General features: G+C 43.6%; 1 protein-coding gene across 1 annotated transcript in view; it reads left to right on the forward strand.

The window, feature by feature from the left end:
* LOC145398336 (otoferlin-like) overlaps positions 1–25,694 on the forward strand; it is an 89,019-nt gene that overhangs the window by 30,409 nt on the left and 32,916 nt on the right. The window contains 5 exon segments of the mRNA XM_080271226.1: positions 6,981–7,065; positions 8,488–8,644; positions 14,140–14,154; positions 20,161–20,347; positions 20,558–20,744. Coding sequence (XP_080127352.1) covers positions 6,981–7,065; positions 8,488–8,644; positions 14,140–14,154; positions 20,161–20,347; positions 20,558–20,744 — 631 coding nt within the window.

The raw sequence follows: 25,694 nt of genomic DNA on the forward strand, positions 1-25,694 counted from the left end.
ACACCACCACAAAACACAGCACACTACACCAAACCACACCAAAATTGACGTCTCACCACTTCACCACACAGCAACACAGCACACTACACCAAACCACGCCAAAATTGACGTCTCACCACTCTACCACAGAGCAACACACCAAACCATTTCTAACACCACAGCATACCACTCCGCCTTTCCATACCACCCCACCCCACACCACACTTCACATCAAATTCAATACCATACTTTATACGTATACGACTCCACTAGCAAAGGTACGTATATATCACATGTAATATTATAGCTTAGGCCTATACTGACTCCCAGCTCCCCACCAATTTCCCACTCTACCCCTCATACTCCTCTCCTTCCCCTCTCTTCTCTCTCTTGCCCTTGTTCCTTCTCGTCTTTCCCCACTCCAGTACCACCTCCTCACTCTTATCCATGCTCAGTTCCAGGCTCTGTCCCATCTTGCTCTTCTGTATCTTACCCTCAGCCTCTTCCTCCATACGCCTTTCCCTTCTCACATCTTCATATCTTCTTTCACACCCTTCTCAACCTCTTAGCAGTTCTTCCCCTTCCTTCCTTTCCCCTCTGTCCCTCACCCTCATTCCTCCTCTCACCTTTTATTGCCCCTTCCCCCCCCCCGAGACCCTCCTCTACCTCTGACCAGTTCTTTCATCCCTCCTTTCCCCTCTGTCTCTTATCATCTGCCTTCCCCCCTTCAGTTCATCTCGTCATCCCTCAACCCTTCACACCCCTTATCCTCCATCACTTTCCCCTTTATTCTCCATCCTCATCCCTCCTACCAACTTCTATCCCTTACCCCTTTTTCCCCACATCCCTCCCCTTGTCCCCCTCCTTTTCCCCTTCATTCCTCAACCTCATCTTCATCCCTCCCATCTCCAGCTTCTCTTCCTTACTCCTCGCATCCCTCCTCATCATCCTCTCCCTTTCCTTGCCTCTCCTCCCTTTGTCAGTACCTTAACTCAATATGGACAAGTCATTTATTATTCCTTTGCCAGTAACGTCTTCACTATCTACCCAGTTCCTCTTCTTATTTTTTTCGTATTTTATTACTCCTGATTTATTTTATATCATATGGTACGCGCGCCATCACACACAGTTACGCCCAGCCAGTGTATGCCAAACAGAAGTGTCCCATGAGAATAAGGCAGCCATTTGTGGTTATGATATTCTTTTGTAATGCAGCAGTGTAATGTACCGTTGTATTCTCTTTCTCAGGATTTTTATTTCTACAGTCAGTTGAAATCAGTTTATTTCCTTTAGCCATTCATCTTCCCTGTCTTCCCCACTCCAGTCTGAGCAATCTCCCCCTCCCCCAAGTAGAGTCATCCCTCAAACCCCCTCCCCTAATATCACCATTCCACCCCAGCCCTCGCCAAAGCCCCCAGTTCATCCTTCCCCTAGGCCTTGCACCTACTTGTTTTTACTCTTCCTTCATTCCATCCCTCCCATCTTTGCCTTACTTTAACTTTTCATCTCCCGCATACTTCCACCTCATTTCCTCCATCCCCTCTCTCATCCCCTTCCCATCCATCCTTTCCTCCTTTGCCTCTCCTCTCCCGACCTCTTAATGCTTCTCTCCTTCATCCATCCATCGTTCCCTTCCTCCTCTTTCTTTCCTTCATTCCACCACCCCTCCCTCCCTCTTCTTCCTCCTCTCTCTTTCCCTTCTTCCCCCCACCCATCAATCCCTGTCCCCCTCCCCCTCATCACCCACACCTGACCACAGGACCGCATCTGTAACCTCCTCTTTAAAATTCCTCTCCCTCCCGTCCGCCCGAGTCTGCCGCCTCTGTCTCTGTGTCGGGGTACAAACCAGGCCCCGGTACTGTCCTTTGTTTATGTCTCTGGCGGCTCGTGGTCTGGGATGCACCTAATTAACTAAAGGAGGCTGGAAAGCGAGGACAGAATTGTAAAACATGACATGAAATATTGTTAGGTTTGTGTCTTTTAAGTCACCACTCACTTTTTTTTATTTCATGTAAATTATAGTAACGAACCTAATTTTTGAAAGGGCTGAGGAACGCGTGCTGGCAAGTATGAAAGAATTTGTGTGTTTCTTATCGCTCTCCTTTACCAAGGCGGTGTGTGTGTGTGTGTGTGTGTGTGTGTGTGTGTGTGTGTGTGTGTGTGTGTCGTTTTCCATTATATCTCATGAACGGCTTGAGTTATCAACTTGAAACTTTCAAGGTATCAAGATTTGGCCAAAATCTTGACCCAGTTCAAAAAATGGGCACTCTGGGTCAAGGTGAAGGTCAGCAAAATGGCTGCCAAAGGTCAACATATTTTATCGCCAGCCTTTAGTACCGGTATATCTCATGAACGGCTTGAGCTATCAGCATGAAACCTTCAGGGTATCAAAATTTCGCCAAAATCTTCTCCCCCCCGGGGGGCCCGCCACCTCCCAATCCTGGGAGCCCCGCCCCTCCCGGGGTGGTGCCGCTCCCCGGCCCCTCCGGGGGAAGCCCCATCCCCGGTCCCCTCCTGGGGGGAGGCCCCGCCACCCGCCCCCGGGCACCCCCTCGGGGGGGAGGGGGGCCCCGTCCTCCGACCCGCCGGGAGAAGGGTCCCAGGGGAGATGCCGCCCCTTTGCCCCCCCCGGGGGGGCCGCACTTGTAACTTGGACAACATCATATTCTGGCGGGCGATTACCATATGCCTCCCGAGTGCTTTTCTTTCATTTGTATATGTCCCCACGTCTCCTATCGTGGCAAGGTACAGACTAAATCCAGGTACTATCTCCTTGTTTATTTCTCTGGCGGATGGTGGTCTGGGATGTGCCTAAGTAGCTAAAGTAGGTCAGAGAGCGAGGACAAAGTTAAATGAGATACAGCAAGTTTCGTAGGTTTATGTGCTTAAGTACCCGCCCACTCACCTTCCTTGTCCCCATGTAGATTATAGTTATATATTTAAATTTACTTAAGTAGGTCAGAAAACGAAGAGAGAAGAGAGAACGCTGTATAAGAAGATGCTGAAATTTATGTGTGTACGTACCCACCCACCCAGCATTCTTTTTCTTTCTTTTTTCTGGAGGTGCTGATAAATTTAGGTACACTCTCAGAGCGTTTAGGTAAAGGAAATATAACGCGTCAGACATCAGGTGCTTACTCTCTCTCTCTCTCTCTCTCTCTCTCTCTCTCTCTCTCTCTCTCTCTCTCTCTCTCTCTCTCTCATGCTTCTCGTCCAGTCCTTGATGTACGGCCCTTGACTGAGTAAACAGGAATTTTTAAGGATCGGTTGGTGTATGCATTTTTCATGTGTTATATAAATATTTACTGATGTTGCATGTGAAAAGAAATAGAATAAACATTGCGAGCAAGAAATTTATTATTTTCTTCATGTATCTCTCTTAATTTGAACTGACAGGTAAGTTATTTGAAGCTCTTGTTTCCTTTATGTTCTTGTAGTTCTGTTCTTAATTAAATATTCTTGTTGGTGTAGGAAAAAAAGACTAAATATTTTAAGATGCCAGTGTTTTTTATATTTTTCTTCACCATATATGTGCACTGCGTATTTCCTTTTAGCCCCCTTGCCCCCTACGAGGCTGGCTTTTATTAGGCGAGTGTGAAAGTAGATTGCATAAAGTTAGCATTGGGTTTAGTTAATTTGGGTTCATTCATATTAGTTGTGATGATACGGCGTAAGTAATGGTGCAGTTAGGTAGGTTAGGTGTGAAATTTAGATGTAAGGTTAGGCTAGTTTAGGTTGGGTCAGGTTGGAGATTAAGTTGGGTCTGAGGTTTGGTTAGGTTGGGTTGACTTGGGTGAGAGATGACACTAATAAGATGTGAGGTTAGGTTAAGTTAGGTTGGGTTGGGTGTGAGATTAAGTTAAGTTTGAGGTTAAGTTAGATTAGGTTAGATGTGAGAGTAAGTTAAATGTGAGGTTAAGTTAGGCTGTGTGGAGAAAGGGTGTGTGCGTTGGTGCTGTGTAGGATGTGTACGTCATAACACGGTACACACACACACACACACACACACACACACACACACACACACACACACACACACACACACACACACACACACACACACACACACACACACACAATTACCCACTGGTTTTCACACGCCATCACTCTTTTGTCTCTTTAAAGCGGCTGTGGACGTTTTCTCGGGTATTAGTTGTCTCTTCTTTCCAGTCATTCTTTCTCTGCCTGTCTGCTTAAAATAGTTAAATAGGTACCCGGTAGATAAGTTAATAAATACACAGCCAGACAGACGGGAAGAGATGCAGATAGATAGATAGATAGATAGATAGGAATAGATAAATAGATTAGATAGAAGATAAAATTACAGATAATTTTATATGTATGCGTGTGTATATTTGTGTGTACCCTCTCAGATAGTCGTCTTTTCCTGTTTTGCTCCCCTTTGTAACTCCCTCACTCTTTTCTTTCCCGCAGTTACTTCTCTATCACTTTTATTTATTACTCTTCATATCTTTCTTCCACATTTCCTTCCACATGCTATTAAGTTCCCGTCCTTGTCTTCATTTTAGTATACCGATTCCTCATTTCTCTTAGTATTCCTCTTCCCTGCCCCTCCTCTCTTTCCTTGTTTTTCCTCCTTCTTACCTCTCTCTTTCCTCTTCCTTTTCTCCAGTTCCTTGTTCCTCCTTCCCACCCTCTGTCCTCAGTATCCCATCTCCTTTTATTCCCCGTCATGGCTTCCGTCTTCCTCCATCAGCAAAGATGCCACCACTAAAACCCCATCATTCAGGTTCTTCCAGCTCTGCATCCCCTCTTCCTCTTATTCCTTCTCTTTCTCCTTTTCCCCCGCTCTTTCCTCCACTTCATCGCATTTCTCTCTTCAGCTATATCCTCTCTCCCTCTCACTCCTTGCTCTACTCCACTGCCTCTTACTCCATGTCTTCCTCCCCTCTCTGACTCACGCTTCGTCTTCCTTTCCCTGGCAATTCTCTCTCACCTTTCCCTGTCACTCATTTTCCTTCTCCACTTCATATCCATCTCCATCTCACTCTTCTTTCCTCCCTCTCCTCTACTCCCTCTAACTCCACCTCATCCTCCAGTCCACCTCCTTCTCCACTCCCTCTAACTCTAACCCCCCTTCCATTCCCCCTGACTCCACCTCATACTCACAGGTCCTCCACTCCAGGAAGTTTTTCTCCAAGGGCGAGGTTATTGGTTGGTTCAAGATGGATGTCGCCACACTCTTCCGCGCCCGCGGTATACCTCCAACCTTATATTTTTGCTTTTTTTTTTTTAATTCATGGGCGCCATGCTGTCTTTATGGCACCATCACCCAGACACACACCGCAGCTCGTGTCAGTGACCGATGTATCTGTCACTCACCATCACCGCCACCACCACCATGCTGCACCTGTCCTCACATTTCTTTCACCAGTTTTCTGCCCACTTTGTCTCCTCACTTTTTTACTCCTCTATATTTTGTCCGCTGTTTTCTTTCCTAATTTTCTCTTCATAGTGTTCTGCCTCCTCTTGCTTCTCCTCATTTTTCTTGTCATTCGTTTCCTCCCTAACTTTCTTCATTTTTCTTCCACTCTTCCTCACTTGTTCCTCCTGTCTGCATTATTATACTCTGTGTCCTTGAATACCCAATCTTTTAGCATCAGACTGCTTTGACTCCAACAAAAGAGAGAAAAGGGTCAAGACACAGGCAATGACGCAGCTACATCCCCTTCCTTATCCCCCCTCCCCTTTTTTTTTTATCCTGCCTCTTTTGTGACAGGGTGTAACACAAGGTATGAGGGAGGGGGAGGACGTCTGACATTTCTCCGACGCGGCATTAGGGTCAGCGGACAGTGGCCTAGTTCCAGTGACCCCCAAACTTTACTTTTGTGCCTCTGCTTTATTTCTTTAAGGCCTCGCTAAGACATACCGATATTACTCAAAGTGTTTCGTAGATCCAATAGATTAACAGAAAGAGAAGATATCTGTATAAATAACTTGCAAATATCAGAAGTTAGTTGTTATTTTCACAGATAAAGGATGACATAATGTTACTTTTGAAAACAGGAAATAGGGTGATAGAAAGAGAAATGGGGAGAGGAGGAACAAGGAACTGGGGAAAAAGAAGAGGAAAGAGCAAGTAGAGAAGGATGAGGGGCAATGGGTCAGGGAAGAAGATTTGCATGTCTTCATTTCTAAAGTAATTATTTAAAAAGTAAAAACAGATTCGTGAAGCAACTGGGAAATGAACGTTTGCAAGTGGGATTACGGTAAAAAAAAAATAATAAATGAAAAATAAAAAGAAAAATAATCAGAAATTGACAAAGCCAGATATTTAGAGGTAGCTTTAATCATTATAATTCCTGGTTAATCTTGACTCTGCTCCAAGACCCAATTTCCTGCTCACATTCTGCCAGTAGGAGCAAGATTACAGCAAGGAGTAGGCAGTATTATAGGTTAATTATCCAGGTACTCTGATTTTGGCATTCCTGAACTAACTCTCTCTCTCTCTCTCTCTCTCTCTCTCTCTCTCTCTCTCTCTCTCTCTCTCTCTCTCTCTCTCTCTCCGGACGTTAATTAAGGGTGACATATTTTTACCTGCACTTCTGACGGCCTGATTATTACCTCTCACACCTGTATTGCTCTCTCTTTCTCGCTCACACACACACACACACACACACACACACACACACACACACACACACACACACACACACACACACACACACACACACACGGGATTGGGTCATGGTTTGACTTTATTGTTGACATATATATTCATCTTTACACGCCTTTTTGCACCCAACTGCACACCCATACACTCGATGTCACAATTTGTGTGAAACGTGAAATGCACTCAAAACTCACTCAAATGCTCACTGGAAACATGAAACGCACTCAATCCTCATTTCTATACTCAATACTGCACCTCACTTATACACGCAAAATGCACTAAACCGCACTCTCACTCACTCATTCCCAAACCCGACCTGTGCACACCAAACGCACTCACACACGCACACGCACACGCACACGAGCAGGTCCTCCAGAGTCGCAACATCCTGAGGTCCAACAAGGTACTGGGCAGCTTCAAACTGGACGTGGCGACGGTGTGGTCCCAGCCAGGTGAGTGTCCTACCCCCTTACCTGTAATTAAACCCCTTAAGAGTGCTGGAGAGAGACGCCTTCATGTGGTGGCACCGTTATGAGTTGGCGGTGGAGCTGCCTGATAATACAAACGTCTCTCATTTCCCTCCCTAACCCGCCGAAAGAGGATGGTCGGCTCCAGGAAGAGGACAACTTCAGCCTGCAGTCCACCGGGTTCACCTTCAGATGAGCCTGGGGTTGCAACTACTGCTGGTACTTCGGAAGACATCGCAGTGACGTCAGAATGTGTATGATTTCCCTGTATTTATTCCTCATCTATCCCTGTATTGGTCTTTTAACAGATAGATAGATGGACAAATAGATATTGAGAGAAGAATACGAGTTTTGTCTCTGTTTTATGGGTTTGAATTCATGTCTAGAAGTACAAATACACTGTTATCGTTTACCTCGTCAGCATTTACCAATCCCTCCACACCTTGGCTCCTCTGTCTGACTCTCCCTCTTCCCTCCTCTTTCTATCTCTCCTTCTTTTCCTCGTCTCCCAGCAGCTCTCCCTCCAATATATATTTTATTTGCCTGCTCCGTCACATCTTCCCCCGTCAACTAATCTGTCTTTCATAGAGTAATTGCTTTTTCCACTAACTCCCCACAACACACACCGTTCCCTTTGGCTTACCCTGTTTGCTATCCTACGAGAGAGATATATTTAGTTTTTGGTCAGCATATTCACTAGTATATGTGCATTCACCGTGGGGAGAAGTGAATGATGATGATGATAGAAGAGGCTTTTAGTATTGATGATGATGATGATGATGATGATTGATGAAATTTGAGGTACTGATGGTGATGATGACGAGGATGAGGATGAGGATAGATGAATTTTGTGGTACTGATGTTGATGATGATGATGATGATGATGGTTGATAGTGATGATGATGACTATGATCCGACCTTAATTATTCCTTTCTTCCTCTCACCCTCAGAGCACCAGGTCAGCCTCAAATGGGGGTTGCTGACTAACTTAGACGACTTCAAGGGTGGAGTCAGGGGTTACCTCAAGTTTTAGCTTTGTATCTTTATCAACTTCTTCATTATTTTCATGCTGTTTTTATTTTCAAGTCTGAGTTTTTCTTTTTATAGTTATTTGTATTTTATTTTTTATTTCTGTGTTTGTTTCATTTTATTCTGTTTCGTTTGGATTTTGTTTTTATCACCCCAACATATTCTTTATCACTGGTGGACCCATGGGCTACCTCAAGAGTTTTGTTTTTTATTGTTTCGCTACACTGTGTTTAGATATCGTTTTCTTTTGATTTATTTTTGTTCTGATTTGATGTTGTATTTTTGTTTGCATTATATTTTGTGTTTCTTTTTCTTTTTCGTTTACTTCAGGTGTAGTTCTTGTTTTGTTTTGATCATTTTTACTGCTGTTTTTTCCAGAGCACCAGTTTTACCACAAATGGGCTTTGCTGACGGACCCAGACGACATCACGGGCGGCCCCAAAGGCTACCTCAAGTGTGACGTGTGTGTGGTGGGCAAGGGTGACGCCATCAAGCCACCCCTCAGGAACGAGAAGGACGAGGACGACATTGAAGGGTGAGTGGGAGGACGAGTGGAGGATGAGATTGGTTGGAGGAGGAGGAGGATTAGATTTATGTAGTAGAGGATCGAGTTTTAAGGAGGTTTAGGGGATCAAGGTCAAAGAAGGAGGATTAAAAGTGATAAATAAGGATCAAGATTAAGATTAGAGGACAGTGGTTGGAAGAGGAAGCTTAGATGTGTTTAGTAAAGGATCGAGTTTTTAGGAGGTTCAAGGGATCAATATTTAAGAAGGAGGATTAGAAATTGGGGATCAAGATTAGAGGAAGACTAGTGGATGTTCTTGGTAGGGGACTGAGGTTGAAGGAGGAGGATCAGACGGGTTTGAAAGGGGATTAAAGTCTAGGGAGAAGGATCAGCGTGCTTAACGAGGGATCAGAGTTGGACAAGGAGGATTACATGTGATTGTTAACTCCTTCAAGCAGATGACATAGCTTTATACTTTATTGCTGTTACTAACACGCAGTTCGCTTCAGCTTAGAATAGGGTCTCGTAGTAATGGGTAGCAAAAGGGTTAATAATCGCTAAATCTTACTCCACCAATTAGAAGGTATCCCAGAAGCTAAAATCCTCCGGTGATAGCAAAAATGAAATACAAATCACGTCATCGGGGTGATATGATTAATGTGGATAATTTAAAAATTTTTAGTGGGGGGGGGGTCCTATTATTTTCTTCAACATAGTACAACCGCCAAACGTTTTCCAAAATAATATAGAAACCAGAAAACAGTAAGAGGGATAAGGGCTGTGAGAAGGAAGGAGGAAGACTGTGAGTAGAATTAAGGTAGTTTGAGGGGCTACGAGAGTCTTATTTTTTCTATTTGGTTCCTACGATTCTCTTGTGCACCTTCAGACGTTCTCCAGAATAATAAGGAAACCAAGAAAATCAAATGATTAAGGGCTATGAGACGGAAGGAGGAGGACCGGAAATGCAATTAAGATGCTTCGAAGGGATGTGAGTGTCTTGGCGAGGGGAGAGAGGAGAACAGAGGGGAAAACTCAAAACAGATGGTGAGAGACGAGGAGACTATGGAAGAGAGAAAATGGTGTTCTGTTTGTGGATTAAGAAAGCTCCCGAACCCCTCTTCTTTGGCTATTTATTTTTGGATATGGGTGGCCAATATAATTTTGTACGTTATTAATGCAGTGTATGGCGATATTGGAGGAATTTATGTACCACAAAAGAGGACAGTAAGGTGTAAGAAGCCAAATAAATTGCTTAGGAAAAGGTATTTGGGAGCTTCCTTACTCTTAGAGAATGCAGGCCACAAACTTTTGCATGGGGTCTGACAGAAGGGAAGGTGTATCTCTGAAGGGTAGTGTGGAAATTGAATTGTTTTTATGTTCTGTCTAGTTTACTCATACAGTCTACTGTGTGTTTAAGCAGATGGAGTAGAAGGTTAAAACTGTAGATACGAGGGTCACACACAGCTGGATGAAATTATCTGAGATGTGAAGCCAAAATAAAATAATGAATTGGAAGTCAGTAGGTAGAGGGTTGGATATTCAGTCTTCTAGCTTCATCAGTGATTTTCTGCAGTCACGTCCAAAATACCTAGAAAATATTATCTATTTATAGTGGTACTCGTGGTGTAGTTATTCAGAATCATCTAAATACACCTGTGACTTATTTCGAATTTTACCTCTGTTGTCGTGCTGATATTTATAAAAGTTTATTTAAAATACTTAGCGTAGTAGCAACAGATTTCATGCCAATAGTAGAACATGGGATAGTTTTTATCATATGTAATGAAAACGAAAACAGTGACTACCAGACGTATTGCCTCATTTAACCCTGAAGACAATGTTAAAAAGTTTTCTGTTCCTCTTCCCCTCTACTAACCTAATCCGTTCACTGGTTAATGACTGTAATAGGAGAGAAGTTAGGGAGACGTGGATGGAGAGGAAGGAGTGGGAGGACAGGCGGAAATAAACGGGGAAGGACCGAACTGAACCCCCCAAATATCTAATTTAAAAAAAAAAAATTACACTTTTGTGTCGCCGTTATGTTCTTGTTTGCAGCCTGGGATTCCAGTGTGACCGTACAGTTTATCGAGAGAAGTTGAGGATGCGTGGATGGAGAGGGGAGAGTAGAAGAACATTTGGGAGAAAAAAGGGAAAGACTGAACTGAACCACAAAAAATTTGGTTCAGAAATAAGTTACATTTCATGTGTCACCATTATGTTCTGGTGTGTTTCTTAAAATTCCAGTCTGACCATACAATTTATCCTATTCTTTACAACGTGTCCTCTAAGCTAAATAAATTCGTTTGGAGGGGTCACTGGAGATAGTTTATAATCCTCTGACTATGAATGATTTCCCCTAAGTAAGGTCAAACCCTGATGAGGTAGTAAGGATGAATTTTCAGAACCGCCTTAGTACTGAAGGGGTTAACGAATTTCCATGATAGCGAACTACCTAAGAGGGTGTAGGGAAGAGGAAGGTGGGTAAGGGAGGCAGGAAGGCGATGGACATGAGGTAAGGAAGACGAGGAACAAGGTAAATGGCGTATTATTTGCTTGAACGATGATTTTGACAGTGAAAAGCTGTTTTAGATCTTGACTGAGTTGTTATGGCATTCCTTTTCAGAGTAATGTTAAGATTTGGTTCTGTACTACAAACTGGGCCGTATTCTAGTGGGTTGGAAGGTTCCCTCAGCACCTCTTCGCTATCATTTATTTATTTATTTATTCATTCATTGCATATAACATCTTTACTCAATAACTCCTGTGGCTTCTTATATATTCTGCCTTTGCTGCCAGTATAGATTATTTCATTTTTCATTGACTTTTATATCTGAGGATGTTATATACTGTATAGCCTTTATTGACCCCTTCACCACAAAAGATCTGTTCTAAATTAAGTAAAATCGCCCATCAGCGGCAAGATTTATATGAACAAGATTATGTCCCACGCAAAGGTTAAATTTTCCTATGTACTGTTCACCCACGCATTCATTTTTTATAAAGATGAGGATAAGATGCAAGAGCTGACTGAGGTGCAAAATAAGTAAAGCAAATAAGTAAGGCAGAGGTGCGAGAGAGATTCCTGGACCTCAAGAACACGGCCAATGTTTTCAGTTATTTTCGCTTGGTTTGATAATAACATTTACCTCGTCAAATCGTCCTACCTAGAAGTGTGACGGGCTAGGCTGAGTAAGAATACATAATGACGGGAACAGCAACGTTTGTGTGCTGTGCTGTGCTGTGTGGCTGGTGGGGTGCGGGCAGTACAGTGTGGAATATTCATACTGACATGCCGGTAAAAAAAAAAAAAATGGCAAAGGAAGACACAGCCAAGGTTCATATAAAGGCCACCCGTTGACGAAAAAAAAAAAAAAAAAAAATCTCACTTTTTCACTGTGTCTTCCTTTGCCACTATTATTACCACCTGATACTGAACCGTCTGTATATGCTTAAAATCTTTGCAGAGTAGGAGTTTCTTTCATTTAAATAATACAGTCTAGCGTTAATCAGAAAAATAATTATCGTACCCTGTCCTTTCAAGAATTAACCTTTTCCATCCAATAGGTCTCTCAGGTAACAAAAAAAAAAAATCATGTACTGAAAAGGTTAAAAATGCCTTCAACTTAATATCCACCTGTTGGAGTTTACAGAATCTCAGCAAATCAGTACATTCAGTGCTAAATATTTCTCTCAACCTTAAGTCAGGGAAATCACTAAATGTAAAGATTGTTGCCACTGTGTACCCCCGATCCCCACCCCACCCGTGCTAACCCCAGGAAGCATGTTGCATAGGTGACTGGCAGGACGACGATCACCTATACATAAGCTGGGACTTTTATTCATCTTTATCATCTTATGAGCAACTGCATGACTGGGAGAAGCAGGCATGAGAGGAGTAAGAGGGAGATAAGCAGGAGTGAGATGAATAAAAGAGAGAGGAACAAGAGTGAGAGGAGTTAGAGAGAGAAGAGCAGGAGTGAGAGTAGTAGGAGTGAGAGGAGCAGGAGTGAAAGGAGTAGGAGTGAGATGTGAGTGAGAATAATGAGAACAAGAGAAGCTAAAGTGATAGGAGTTGGAGATTGATGTGAGTGAAAGTAGTTAAAGTGAGAGAAGCTGAAGTGAGGGGTGTGGGAGTAAGATGTGACACAGTAATAAGAGTGGAAGGAGATTAACACTGACAATACGAGAGGCCTTCCCTAAGATGAGAACAAGCGTTTGGCGGTACCAAGAATAAAATACAAGAAATTGCATCGTACTGAGGGAGTTACACTGAAATAACTGTGTGTGTAAAGGCTGGAAGAGTGTAAGAAGTGTGAGTGAGAGAAGTGTGAGTGCGAACACTGTGAGTGTGAGTAGAATGTTAGCGAATGAGAGCAGTGTGTGAGTGAATGATGGAAGTGTGAGAGAGAGAGAATAGTGTGAGTTAAAAGCATGATGAGTGAGAACAGCTGACTGTGATAAGGTGTTGTATTAGTCATGCTTGTATGTGCGTCATTGGTATGAATCAACAAGGTACCAACATCTGTTATCATATAAAGGACATAGAACCAGCATCAACCTTAACTGGTCACCACAGTTATGCTCCTCACACAATTGAGAGGCGAATAAGATACGACTGAGCTCCCAGAACTCCATTTATTAAGCTGAGGTATATAGGAATGTCTAGGAAAGTGTTTTGGTGTGAGTGCAAGACCACCTCTCTCCCACACACAGCCTCTCTTTCCCACCACCTCTCACTACCGTTCACTCCTCTCTGCTCATATTTCACCTCGCTGTTTGGAGACTTCGTTACCCGTGACAAGTGTGTGTGTGTGTGTGTGTGTGTGTGTGTGTGTGTGTGTTCATGGACTTTATGGGTGCTGTATTGATCGAAGATGAACATGATATCGTTCCGATGAGAAACTAAGCATTGTCTATGTGCTTGTGTGAGTATATGTGTATGTGTGTGTGTGTGTGTGTGTGTGTGTGTGTGTGTGTGTGTGTGTGTGTGTGTGTGTGTGTGTGTGTGTGTGCGTGTGTGTGTGTATGTACACGCTTTATATGTGGTACTTGGATTTATGAATGCGGTATTAAATGAGCTAAATATAGTATTAAATAATAATTCGCCGCGTGAGGATGTATGTGTGTGCGTGCGTGTGTTAACATGTGTGTTTTGTCAGTGCGTGTGTACATATTTTACTCTGTTGGTTGAAGAGCTGTTAACCGATTCAGCACGTTAACGTCTTATATAAATTACGTTTAGCTGTGTCAAGATGATTTTTTTTTTTAATAGTTTTTTTTTTTTTTGGGGGGGGGAAATCACTTCTTTAGAGGGATTACTAAGGGCCCTATTTAACCCTCTCCAGTTACCAAAATCTCTCCTAAGCTGAAGAAAATCGTCTGGAGGCAGCAAGAGTAGGATAATATAAGACGTTATCGTGGTGAAGCGGTTAATTTTCTTAGCTATTGTTGTTACCATTATGATTTAGTATGACAAGATGGGTCACTTTTATTTTTTCTCTTTTTTTCGTGTTGACGCCACGCAGCGCTGATCCTGAGGGGTAGGTGTGAGAGGGTGGCCGCCCCCCCTGTCCCCCACCTCCATCCTCACCCAACACCACCCCACCCCTACCCACAGGGGAGGGGGGACCAGGCACAGTCATTTTTGCTTAATATTTGCATTGTGGAAGCACTGGCCTGTAAATAATAAAAATGTCATGGCCTCTTGATGTCCAGTCAGTCAAAAATGTATCACGGCAGCTCTGCAATGATGGCTATGCATGACGCTAAATATTCATAATCTAAACTGGCTTTAATTCTGAAATACTTAGGACTCTTTCACCATAATCTGGTCTTTATGATGGCGTGATACATTTCTGGCTGGCTGTTGTGGTCTGAGGAACTTTGCTAATAAGAAAACTGGTCTTGGTGGGTGGTGGGCGGTGGGTGGGTGGTGGGTGGGGGCGATGTGGGTGTGCATGACGTCACCGCCCTAGTGTTGCCATGCATGAATGTCTGGCTCGCTCACACACCCTGGCTCTTGGCTCTTAAACTGACACACACACACACACACACACACACACACACACACACACACACACGCTTTCTCTCTCTCTCTCTCTCTCTCTCTCTCTCTCTCTCTCTCTCTCTCTCTCTCTCTCTCTCTCTCTCTCTCTCTCTCTCTCTCTCTTTCGCCTTCCACATTCCTTTAAAGTTCATGTCTTCTTGCTACTGCCATCTCCTCTCCCTTTTTGTCTCCCTTCTTCCTCCCTTCCTTGTCTTCTCTCCCTCCCATATTTATTTTTCCTTTCTAATTCCTTCTTCCTTTCATTCTTTACTTCCTTCTATTCCCTTTCTCCCTTATCTTCTCTCCTCCCATCTTATCTGTTGTTGTTTTTTTTCGTCCTTGATATCTCCTTCTTATTTCCTCTCTTTCTCCTTTGTTTATGTCTTCCACCCTCCTTTGCTTTCATATTTCTCCCATATTTTTCTCAGCTTTGTGTCATTTCCCTCCTTCTTTCTCCAGTCTTCTTTCTCCAGTCTTTCTTCCCACATCACTTATTCCTTCTCCTTCATGCCTCCTTCCTCTCCTCCCCTACCTCTTCCTTTCTCTCTTTTCCTTCTTCCTCCTTCCTCCATTTTCTTTTCATTTCTTTATTCTTTATCTTCATTTTAAAATTCCTTCTCTCCATTTCTGTGGTTTATCTCCCATTCCAGTTTTGCATTCCTTCCGTAAAATATCTTATAACTTTCTTTCTAAGCTTTTCCTCTACATCACACCCTCCCCTCCTCTTCTTCCAACTCCTCCCCTCTCTCTTTCTCTCACCCAGCCTCTCCCCTCTCTCCCGCAGCTGACTCTCCTCCCCCCTTCTCTCTCCTCTGCTCTCCTCTTCCCGTATCCCTCCCTTAGTCCGCTGTCAGCCATATATTCTTACTCTCTCCAAACATTTCTATTACATTCCTTGTACTCCTTTTGCCTCTTCACTTATTTTCTTTCATTTCTGTCTCAGTTCTTTTTCTTCCTCTCTCACTTCCCTTCTTTTTTCAGCAGTTGCAGAGTTCATCTATTACCACAGATAGGTTAACAGAGAATGTCAGTATAGAATTATAAGAAGTGTTGCCTTTCGGAGTTTGTCACTGAAAATAATTATTTTCTTGCCAGTTATTGTCAGTCACGATGATTAAGAAACGTGTCATCCAAAAACAGTGTGAGGTTCTAAATAACACCAAAGAGTAGCTTGTAAAGTAAAAAGCACTGCACTACCACCTTTGTCTAATATTTGCTACCTAGCACTTGGTTCTTTTAAATTACTGGTCAATGCCTTTGGTGGCCGTGGTGTATCTCTGAGTAGGGCCATTGTGGTAGACGGAGATGAGTCTGGGCAGAGGAAATATTTGTTTTTCGCTCCACTACGTAAAACAGTACAAACGTGATTAAACTGACTTATGAGCATTTTATTAATGTGACCAAAGAAGAGAAAAAGTAACTTGTAGTTCCGTCTTGAGTAGACGTGAGTTCTTATTAGCTTTACACATCAACACCCTGAGATTATTTTTTTGCTGCACTTTATCAAAGCTAGAAAAGAATATTTCCTTTTTCCATTTGCAGTATTATAAAGCCTTATGTATTTACCAAGCCCAGGTTCAAAGGAACTGAGCACACAGCCTTATTGACTCTATGTCAGTTTAAAACTTTATGGATGCTTTACCTCTTCTTCATTCACAGTTGCATCAAAATTGCATTGTACTTAAATCTTACAGTATTCGAAATTATTTCAGTTCAATCCCGCCTAGATAGATCACAACTGCTCCGTAAATATAAGTTCAGAGAGACCCTAATATACCAGAGAGCCACAGTAGCATCCATTTACACTCTTGCATTGTACAAATGAACCCTTAGGTTTTAGTGCACCTAAATATTCTTACCCAAAGTCCAAGCCAGGGCCTGTATGGGAGCCTGGCTGCGAGGTGTGAGAGCCATGCTAGTGATCCTAAATTCACTCTCAAAATTTCACCCTACACTAAGGGCAGACCTGCCTGCCAGCGAGAAGAGCAGGAGGAGGAGGATATGGAGGAAGGATGTTGTCTCGCCCCGTCCCTCTGGAGCCACATATCTATCCTCCCTGTCCCTCCCTCTCCTCCTCCCTCCCCACAAACTACCTCTGCATGACCTACCTCTAGCATCACACTCCTCACTTCGCACACTTCACATCCTAGCATACGAATCTATTTAAAATTTTTAAATGCGTTTGAAACGAAGAGTAGGAAGGAACTTTTATGAATTTTCCTCTTTCGAATGCTGTGTGTACAATTTTTCAAGTATTGACTGAGCACAGAAATGCTGCATTTTTATAGTTTTTAATTTTTGGTTACTGAAAGCCGCACAATGTATTTTTCACCAGGTCATTTTTTATTATTATGCGGGTGACTCCGCAGCCCCTGGCAACCCCCAGGCAGGACACTGCCGGCAGTTTTTTCCCCACCTCACCTCACCTAATCTCACCTCACCTCACCTACTGCCTGGCCTGTGGCGCCAAGGCAGCTGTTTCAGTGCTGCTGCCACACCTCCCACCCTTCCTCCATTCCTCCCTCCCTCTCCTTCCCTCCCCTCCGTGGGGACCACTCCACATCCTGTCTCTACATAATTATCTTAAATAAACGAAATGGTAATGCATATGTTTATGAGGTATGCACGACTATATCCTCATGCATTTGCAAATGTGTACTTGTATGTACAGCACTATGTACATGCATATTATGTACATGCGCATGGTTACATATAACTCCATATGCTCTATTATGCAAAATATAATTTATGACATGCTCTCAGTGATGGTGATGCCTGTGTGGTGTAGGGTGGGCCTGTCCTAACACAGCCACACCAGCGCCTCACACCTGGCTGACGGTGAGGCAGGTGAGCTTGGTCAGGCAGGTAGGCGATGATGTAGTCGGTTTAGTTTCATGTAACGGAACTGTGCCACTCTCACAACTTGAATACAAAGTTGTGGTTGCATGAAATTCCATGAACCTTAGATATGAGGTAGTAATGAGAATCCTTGGTAGTTAATCAAACTTTCTAGTCTGGCTACGCTTGGCCAATCAACTAAGCTGAAAAGCGTTACGGATCTTTGTCAGCTTAGAGTAAACCGACTATAGACTACCTGACTGGGGGGAACAGGGCCGCCTTCACCCTTGCTCCTGCACCTCTCCTTGGCCAGTATTCTCGTCAACATAGTAGGCTCCCTAACATCTCTTCCTTACCAGTTTGTTTCTGCTTATGCCCAGTTAATATTCTCTTTTATAATACTTAAGGAATGTATGTCGATATTATAAAACTATATGAATGCCATGAAGGAGAGTATTAATGGGTACTTTACGAAGTAAATCGCTAAGGAAGAGGTGCTCCGGAGACTCTTTAAGCGACGAGAATAAGGGACCATGACACCCCACTTTCCTGCCCCATCCTCCCTTCTCCCTCTCCCATCCAGTAATTAAATCCATTTCTTTGTTAAAAATGTAAATAATTCCTCATCCCCTTCTAATTCAGATAAAGCCTAACGTACCTACAACTCAAAATTAATTCAATCCTCACCGTAGGACATTGAACTCATTGCTGCTGAATTTAGAATTGTAATTAATGACTTTTTTTCTAAATTGAATTATTTAATTATCAAATGCAAGAGTAAATGCTTAAAAAATAATTATTCAAGAGATTAGTTTCCTCCTGAATCATATGCCATTTCATTATCACTCCTACCACACCAGTGTCGCCACAACACTGTCATCACACCACTGCCACCGCACCACTGCCACCACACCATTGCATCCACCACAACACTGCAACAACCACACCACTGCCACCACCACACAGCTGCCATCACCAGACCACTGCCACCACCACACAGCTGCCATCACCAGACCACTGCCACCACCACACAGCTGCCATCACCAGACCACTGCCACCGCACCATTACCATCACACCTCTGCCAACACCACTATTGCCACTACACCACTGACGGCTCACCGTTGCCACCACCACACTAGCCTACTGCTATCACTATATCACTGTCGCCACCACAGTATTGCCACCACAACACTGCTTACACCACACCACTCCCACCACACCATTCCCACTACACCACTCTCACCGCACCACTACCACCGCACCACTACCACCACAACACTACCGCACACCGCTGAGTTCAAATAATAATAGCCTTCATGTCACGCTTCATCATGTCTGCTTTTATTTTTCCGTTTCATTGCAATCATTTCTCACTTCATGTTCCATCATCTGTATTATTGCCATTGTCAGTAATCTGTTTATACCTCGTGATCAAAGCTGTCCAGTTATTAAAAAAATATTTATGGACTGGATGCAAACACGAAAAAAAAAAAATGCAAATTGTTCTCTTTGTGTTTTAATTCGTGCAGCTTAATATATCGACTTAATATATAAAGACTTATTATCATGGCCTCATGCTGTTATAGTTGGGGATATCACCATTATCACCCTCATCACAAGCATCACCAAAAGTCATCACCACCGCCTCAGATATTGTCGCCCATTTGCAATTATCACCACTTTTTTCACCACAGATATCATTACTAATCATCACTATCATCACAGACATCACTACTACAGATATCACCACTACTACATGTATCGTCATCATTCATCACCATCGTTGATATATTCTTCTTTCATCCTGGTCTCTTTTCCCACTGAAGGTACTAAAACTCTGACTGTTATCCCTCCACATTCATCTCTAGTTCAGTCATCAGTCACTACACTACAACAATCACTGCTACCACTGCAACCATCATCATCATCATCATCCTTAACTACTATCACTACAATCATCATCATCATCATCAGAAGCAGCAGCATCCTTAACTATCACTACAATTACCATCGTCATCATCATCGTCCCTATTAACACAAGTACTGATACGACAAGTCCATTTCCCTAACTTCTTTTATGACAATCACTGCAACTAGAAATCATCACCACCACAAAAACCACTATAACCATCAGCATCATCATTACCATCACCACAATCATCAACACCTCAAAGTCAGTCATCTCCCATACTTAGTTTATACTTCCCATTACTCTCAAAGATATCATTACCATCATTATGTCTGTCATCATTTTGGCCATTAATCATCATTACCACAGCCCATTCAGCTTACAGTCTTCACACACACACACACACACACACACACACACACACACACACACACACACACACACACACACACACACACACACACAAGCCTACACATCTTTATACATACGGTGTCTCAGACACGCACACACATTTCAGGAAATAATGACACACACACACACACACACACACACACACACACACACACACACACACACACACACACACACACACACACACACACACACACACACACACACACACGCACCACAACACAGCACCCCATTCACTCAACGATGCTGCACAGCACAACACCTACCCCCACACTGCCATTCACGCTCTACCTAACCTTCCGTGCCTACCCATGTGCCTCACCCGTGCCTGTCGCCCCCAGGAACCTGCTATTGCCTGACGGAGTGCCTGCAGAGAGACAGAGGGCCAAGTTCATAGTGAGGATATACAGAGCAGACGGCCTTCCTAAGATTAATTCCTCCATCTTGGCCAACGTCAAGAAGGCATTTACTGGGGATTCGAGAGACTTGGTTCATCCTTACGTTCAAGTATCTTTCGCTGGCTTGTCGGTGAGTATGTGTGTGTGTGTGTGTGTGTGTGTGTGTGTGTGTGTGTGTGTGTGTGTGTGTGTGTGTTCAAGGTAGGCCTGTAATTCATAGTATGGGACCAGCTGTGATGAGCCAAGAGAGTGTTACTCCATATCTGTCTGCCTATATGTCTGTCTGTCTGTCACCTTACCATCAGCATAACCTTCAGCTTCAACTTAGTGTGCGCTTCAGGGTCGGACGAGCGTGAGGCGGAGCACAACCTGCCCTGTATGGAACGAGCAGGTGGTGTTCACTGAGATGTTCCCGCCCCTGTGCCAGCGACTCAAGATACAAGTGAGGGACAATGATGCCGTGAACGATACCGTCATTGGCACCCACTTCCTTGACCTCACGTCCATATCCAACGACGGCGAGAAAGGTGAGTGAATGATATCAACTGAGGTGGAGAGTAGGGGCTGAGTGTTTTTAAAGGAGAAAGGCGTGTAAGAGAAGGGTATTTAGAGAACAGAAAAAGGTGTGCGAGTATTTGGAGTACAGAAAGGCGAGGCGATGAGAGCTTTTTGCTGTGGAGTATTGGAGGTGTGTGTGTGTGTGTGTGTGTGTGTGTGTGTGTGTGTGTGTGTGTGTGTGTGTGTGTGTGTGTGTTTTCAGAAGAAAGGTGCAGAAAAGAGGGCATTTGGAGCAGAGAATTGGTGGAGATGGGAGGTCCTGGACTTGAAAAAAAAAATGTGGAAAAGTGTTACAGTAGAAAATTGTTGGTTGAAATAAAGAAATATTGTAACAGAAGTGCGAGTTAACAACGCCGTGAAAGCTGCTGTCATTAGTTCACACTTCCCAGACTTAACATTCATATCCAGCTACGGCAAGAAAGGATGATACAGAATACAGAAACACACCATGAAAAATATCCACGAAAAAATCTCCATTATTTCCCCTCATGGTTCTCTTGGTTGATGCTCCAGAATTTCCTCGTCTTCCTTGTATCAGTTAAAATTCAATGAGTCCAGAGAGAGAGAGAGAAAGAGAAAGAGAGAGAGAGAGAAAGAGAAAGAGAGAGAGAGAGAAAGAGAGAGGGGGGGAGGGGGAGGCTGAGAGGGAAGAGGGGACACTGCATACGTAATATTTAGTTTCCCCACAAACTGTGATCTAAAGCGAAAAATGTGTGTGTGTGTGTGTGTGTGTGTGTGTGTGTGTGTGTGTGTGTGTGTGTGTGCAGCGAATTGAATATGTTACCCATGGGGCTTGTGTACTGAATATAATATGACGGAATAATGAATTCAGTTGTTACACAGTATGTACCAACCGTGTTTTACATTATCACACACACACACACACACACACACACACACACACACACACACACACACACACACACACACACACACACACACACACACACACACACACACACACACACACACACACACACACACACACACACACACACACGACCCCTAACCTTTCACCTCTTACATCGACTCCTACACCCGGTCATTTCCTATCCGGCCTTCACAGTCAGCCTTTCCCTGACTCCTCTTCCCCTCCGCCTCCTCCTCCCTTTTCCCCTTTCCCCCACTACCCATTCCTTCTCCTTCATCACCTTCATTCCTTCCTTCTCCCATCTTTCCTCTTCCCCTTCCCACCCCCCATCCCCGTTTAACCCTCCCTTCCTCCTCCTCCTAGCCCCATAACTCTGCTTTCTGCTCTCTCCCTCCTCTTTGCCTCCCCCATCTCTTCATCCCCTTCCCTTCTCCCTCTCTTCATCCCCTTCCCTCCTCCCATCCCTTCTTTATCTTTCCTCTTCCATCCATACCTCCCTTCCATCTACCTCCTCCTCTGTTTTGCTTTTTTTTTTTTCCTGTTTCTCCTGTCCCCATCCTTTCTCTTTCCCCCTCTCTTCTTCATCGTCCCTTTTCCATCTGCCAAGGTTTCGTCTCCATCGTTCCTCTGTACCCCTTCCCTTCCCTTTCCCCTCCCTCTATCCTCTCCCCTTCTCTTTACTTTCTTACACCTCTTCCCATTCCCCCACCCACCTCCCCCTCTCAACTCCCCCACACCCCGAAAATTGCGTTATCCTGCATTTTTGTCCGGAAAAGCCGTGACTTGGACGCCCGACAGATGCTCCGGCCGGGGGAATGACCGATAAAATGGACCGGCAAATAACTAGGGGTCTGTTGTTAGAGAGGAGCAGTTTGACATGACTGGAAAAAGTGGAAAAATCTGGTTAGTGTAATGTATGTGTGAGTTGTTAAGTAATTAAATTGATTAACTACATCATCGTAGTCATAATGTTTTTTGTCTTGTAAATTGAGCGGTGTGTATTAATTTGGCGCGGTAAAAATTTTTCGGTAGATAGACAGATGGACAGACAGATAGATAGGTAAATAGATAGACAGATAGATACCGGTAGTTATACTAGTAAACGATTGCACCAGTCACTTCCTTTCATATTGGCTCGTTTAGTAAGACCATTTAAAGATCTCACCCTATTCCTCAGTGGAAATAGGATTGGTAAGATGAAGATGATGATAATGATGATGATGATGATGATGATAGTAATAATGACGATGATGATGATGAGGAGGATGAGGATGATGATAATGATTCGGTAGCTAGGGTAAAAAAAATAAGAATAAAAACCCACAATAACAGCCCTCAGAAAATATTCACACTTTACCAGCGGCCATAGCAACACCCAACTTGATCTCTTGTTTTCTTTTTCACCAGCATCAGCCGTCAATTTACTCTGTCACGTGAAGCGAATGTGTGTGTGTGTGTGTGTGTGTGTGTGTGTGTGTGTGTGTGTGTGTGTGTGTGTGTGTGTGTTTTAAGAGAGAGAGAGAGAGAGAGAGAGACCTATGGAAACGAGCTATGAAAAGAGAGAAATCAAATCACATGCACTGCGAAAACCAAAAGTGGCAAGAAAAGCAAAGAGAACATTTGTAGGTAGATAAGAGAGAGAAAAACAGAAAGACGGACAGCTAGACACACACACACACACACACACACACACACACACACACACACACACACACACACACACACACACACACACAGAGGCAAAAGACTATTCAGACCCAAGAGCAAGAGGTATTTAAAAGTCAAAAGCAGAAAAAATACATCTCCGTTGACTGAAGTTGAGATGAGACTGGAGACAATAGGAGATCTTGCATGACTAGCCATGGAGAAGCAGGGAAAAATTGCTGAGGAAAAAAAAGCCAGATGAGAAGCGATGGAGAGGGATGGGAGAAAAATGAGGATGTAAAGATTAAATGAGGAAAGATGGGGGAAAGGTGACATAGAAGACGAGTAAGAAAAGAAAGAGGAGAAGAGTTAGATGATGGCGGGGAGAGAGAGAGAGACAGACAGACAGACAGACTGAGGGACAAACAGAGAAGGGGGGAAAGTGGAGACGTGCAGAAGAAAGATGTGAGAGAGATGGAGATACACGAGAGACAGACAGACAGACAGACAGACAGACAGAGACAGAGAGAGAAGGGGGGGGGGCAGTAAAGGTCACAGTAGGAGGTAATGAAGGGAGCCACTTGTTCCTAACTATCTTCGTGACTCAGCCAGGAGAGGAGGAGGAGGAGGAGGACCAGAAGAGGAGAGGAAGAGTTCTTAATGATGAGTAACGGAGGTTTGAAAGTAACGAGGGAAAGATTATGATAATGATGGTGGTGGTGGTGATGGTGGTGGTGGTGGTGGTGGTGGTGGTATTGTTGCTGTTGTTGTTGCTTCAAATGATGATGAGATGACGATGAGGTGAAAGAGGAGGAGGAGCAGGAGAAAAAGGGGGAAGAAGAGAAGAGGAAAGAGGACGAAGAGATGGAGGATGAGAAGAGGAAGAGAATAAGAAACAGAAAGAAGAGGAAGGAGAGAGAGAGAGAGAGAGAGAGAGAGAGAGAGAGAGAGAGAGAGGAGGGGAAAATGGACCATAAGGGAGGAGGGAATAAAGAAGGGAAGAGTGTAATGAGGGAAGATGGAGAGGGGACGCAGATGGACCCTGGAGAGAGAGAGAGAGAGAGAGAGAGAGAGAGAATAAGAAAGTGGAGGGCTGCGTGTGAGAGTAGAGAAGGATGTTGAAAGACGCTGTCGATAAAGTCAATAAGAAAGAGAGAGAGAAAGAGAGAGAGAGAGGCGAAGTATTAAAGGATGGCAGAACTCTTGGAAAAAGTTAATCTATAAATCTTATGTCTAATTTAGTGGAGCAGTCAGGGATGGGAGGTGGGGGCAAGGGAGGAGGAGGTAGATGAAAGGGGAATAGACGTTTTGAGAATGAAAAATGGAGAAGAAGCGAGGAGAAAGGGAGAGAAGGGAGAAGAGAGAAGGAAGGGGTAGAAGAGAGAAGTGAGAGAATGGAGGAGAAGAAAAGAGAAGGAATGAGCAGAAGAGAAAAGGGAGGAGAAGAGGAGAGTAGGGAGTGAAGGGAGGAAAAGAGGAGAAAAGGAAGAGAAGGGAGGAGAAGAGGAGATCAGGGAGAGATGGGAGGAGAGGAGGAGAGCAGGGAGAGAAGGGAGGAGAAGAGGAGAGCGGGGAGAGAAGTGAGAAGAGAATAAGGAGGGAAGTTTATAAAGGAGGGGTGAAAGTTTTTAAAGGAATGAATAGACAGGAACTCAAGTTATCAAAGATGAAATAGGGAGGAGAAAAGCTTGGTGAAATAGATACAGACATTTTGAGAATGAAGAGGGAAACAGAGGTGAAAGTGAAGTTAGTTTAGAGAGGAGGAAGGAAATTTTTGGGAAATCAGGAAGAGAAATTAAAAATGAAATATAATGGAAAAAGGGAAGAAGAACGAAGATTGAAAAAGAGGGAAAGAAATGTTTACGACAGGAAAAAGAGAGAGAGAGAGAGAGAGAGAGAGAGAGAGAGAGAGAAGGCGTAAATGACGAGGAAACCTAATAGACTGAGGAGAAAAAATGAGAAAAACATCAATAAACAAGTGTTTGACGAATAAATAAGGAAAGTTGAGAAATGAAATGAAAGAATAGGAAGCATACCCGAAAAATATGAGTGAAAGGGAGAATTATGGAGAAGAAAGAGTTGAAACTGGATGAGTGAAAGAAGAGAAAGTAGAAAACATTAGAAAGAAAAGAAACATTGTGAAAAGATTAGAGAAAGAGATAGGAAAGACTGGAAAAAAAGAGTTAAAATAAACTATGAAATGGGGGACAGAGAAGACAGGAGCTTGGAAAATGAGGAAATGAGAGTTTTTGACGGCTGGAAAAAAAGGAATAAGTGAGAGCAAGGGCGAGACTGAAATGTATTGGGAAAAAAAGAGAACACAGATGAAGAGGAAGAGACGTATTAGAAAAAGAGGAAAGAAAAGAGAGAGGAAGGGAAAAGGCAAACAATTATTAGGGAAAAG

The sequence above is a fragment of the Coenobita brevimanus genome, chromosome 45, assembly GCF_032717465.1.
Source record: "Coenobita brevimanus isolate Jiangsu-jjx chromosome 45, ASM3271746v2, whole genome shotgun sequence".
In the NCBI taxonomy this organism is placed as follows: Eukaryota; Metazoa; Arthropoda; class Malacostraca; order Decapoda; family Coenobitidae; genus Coenobita; species Coenobita brevimanus.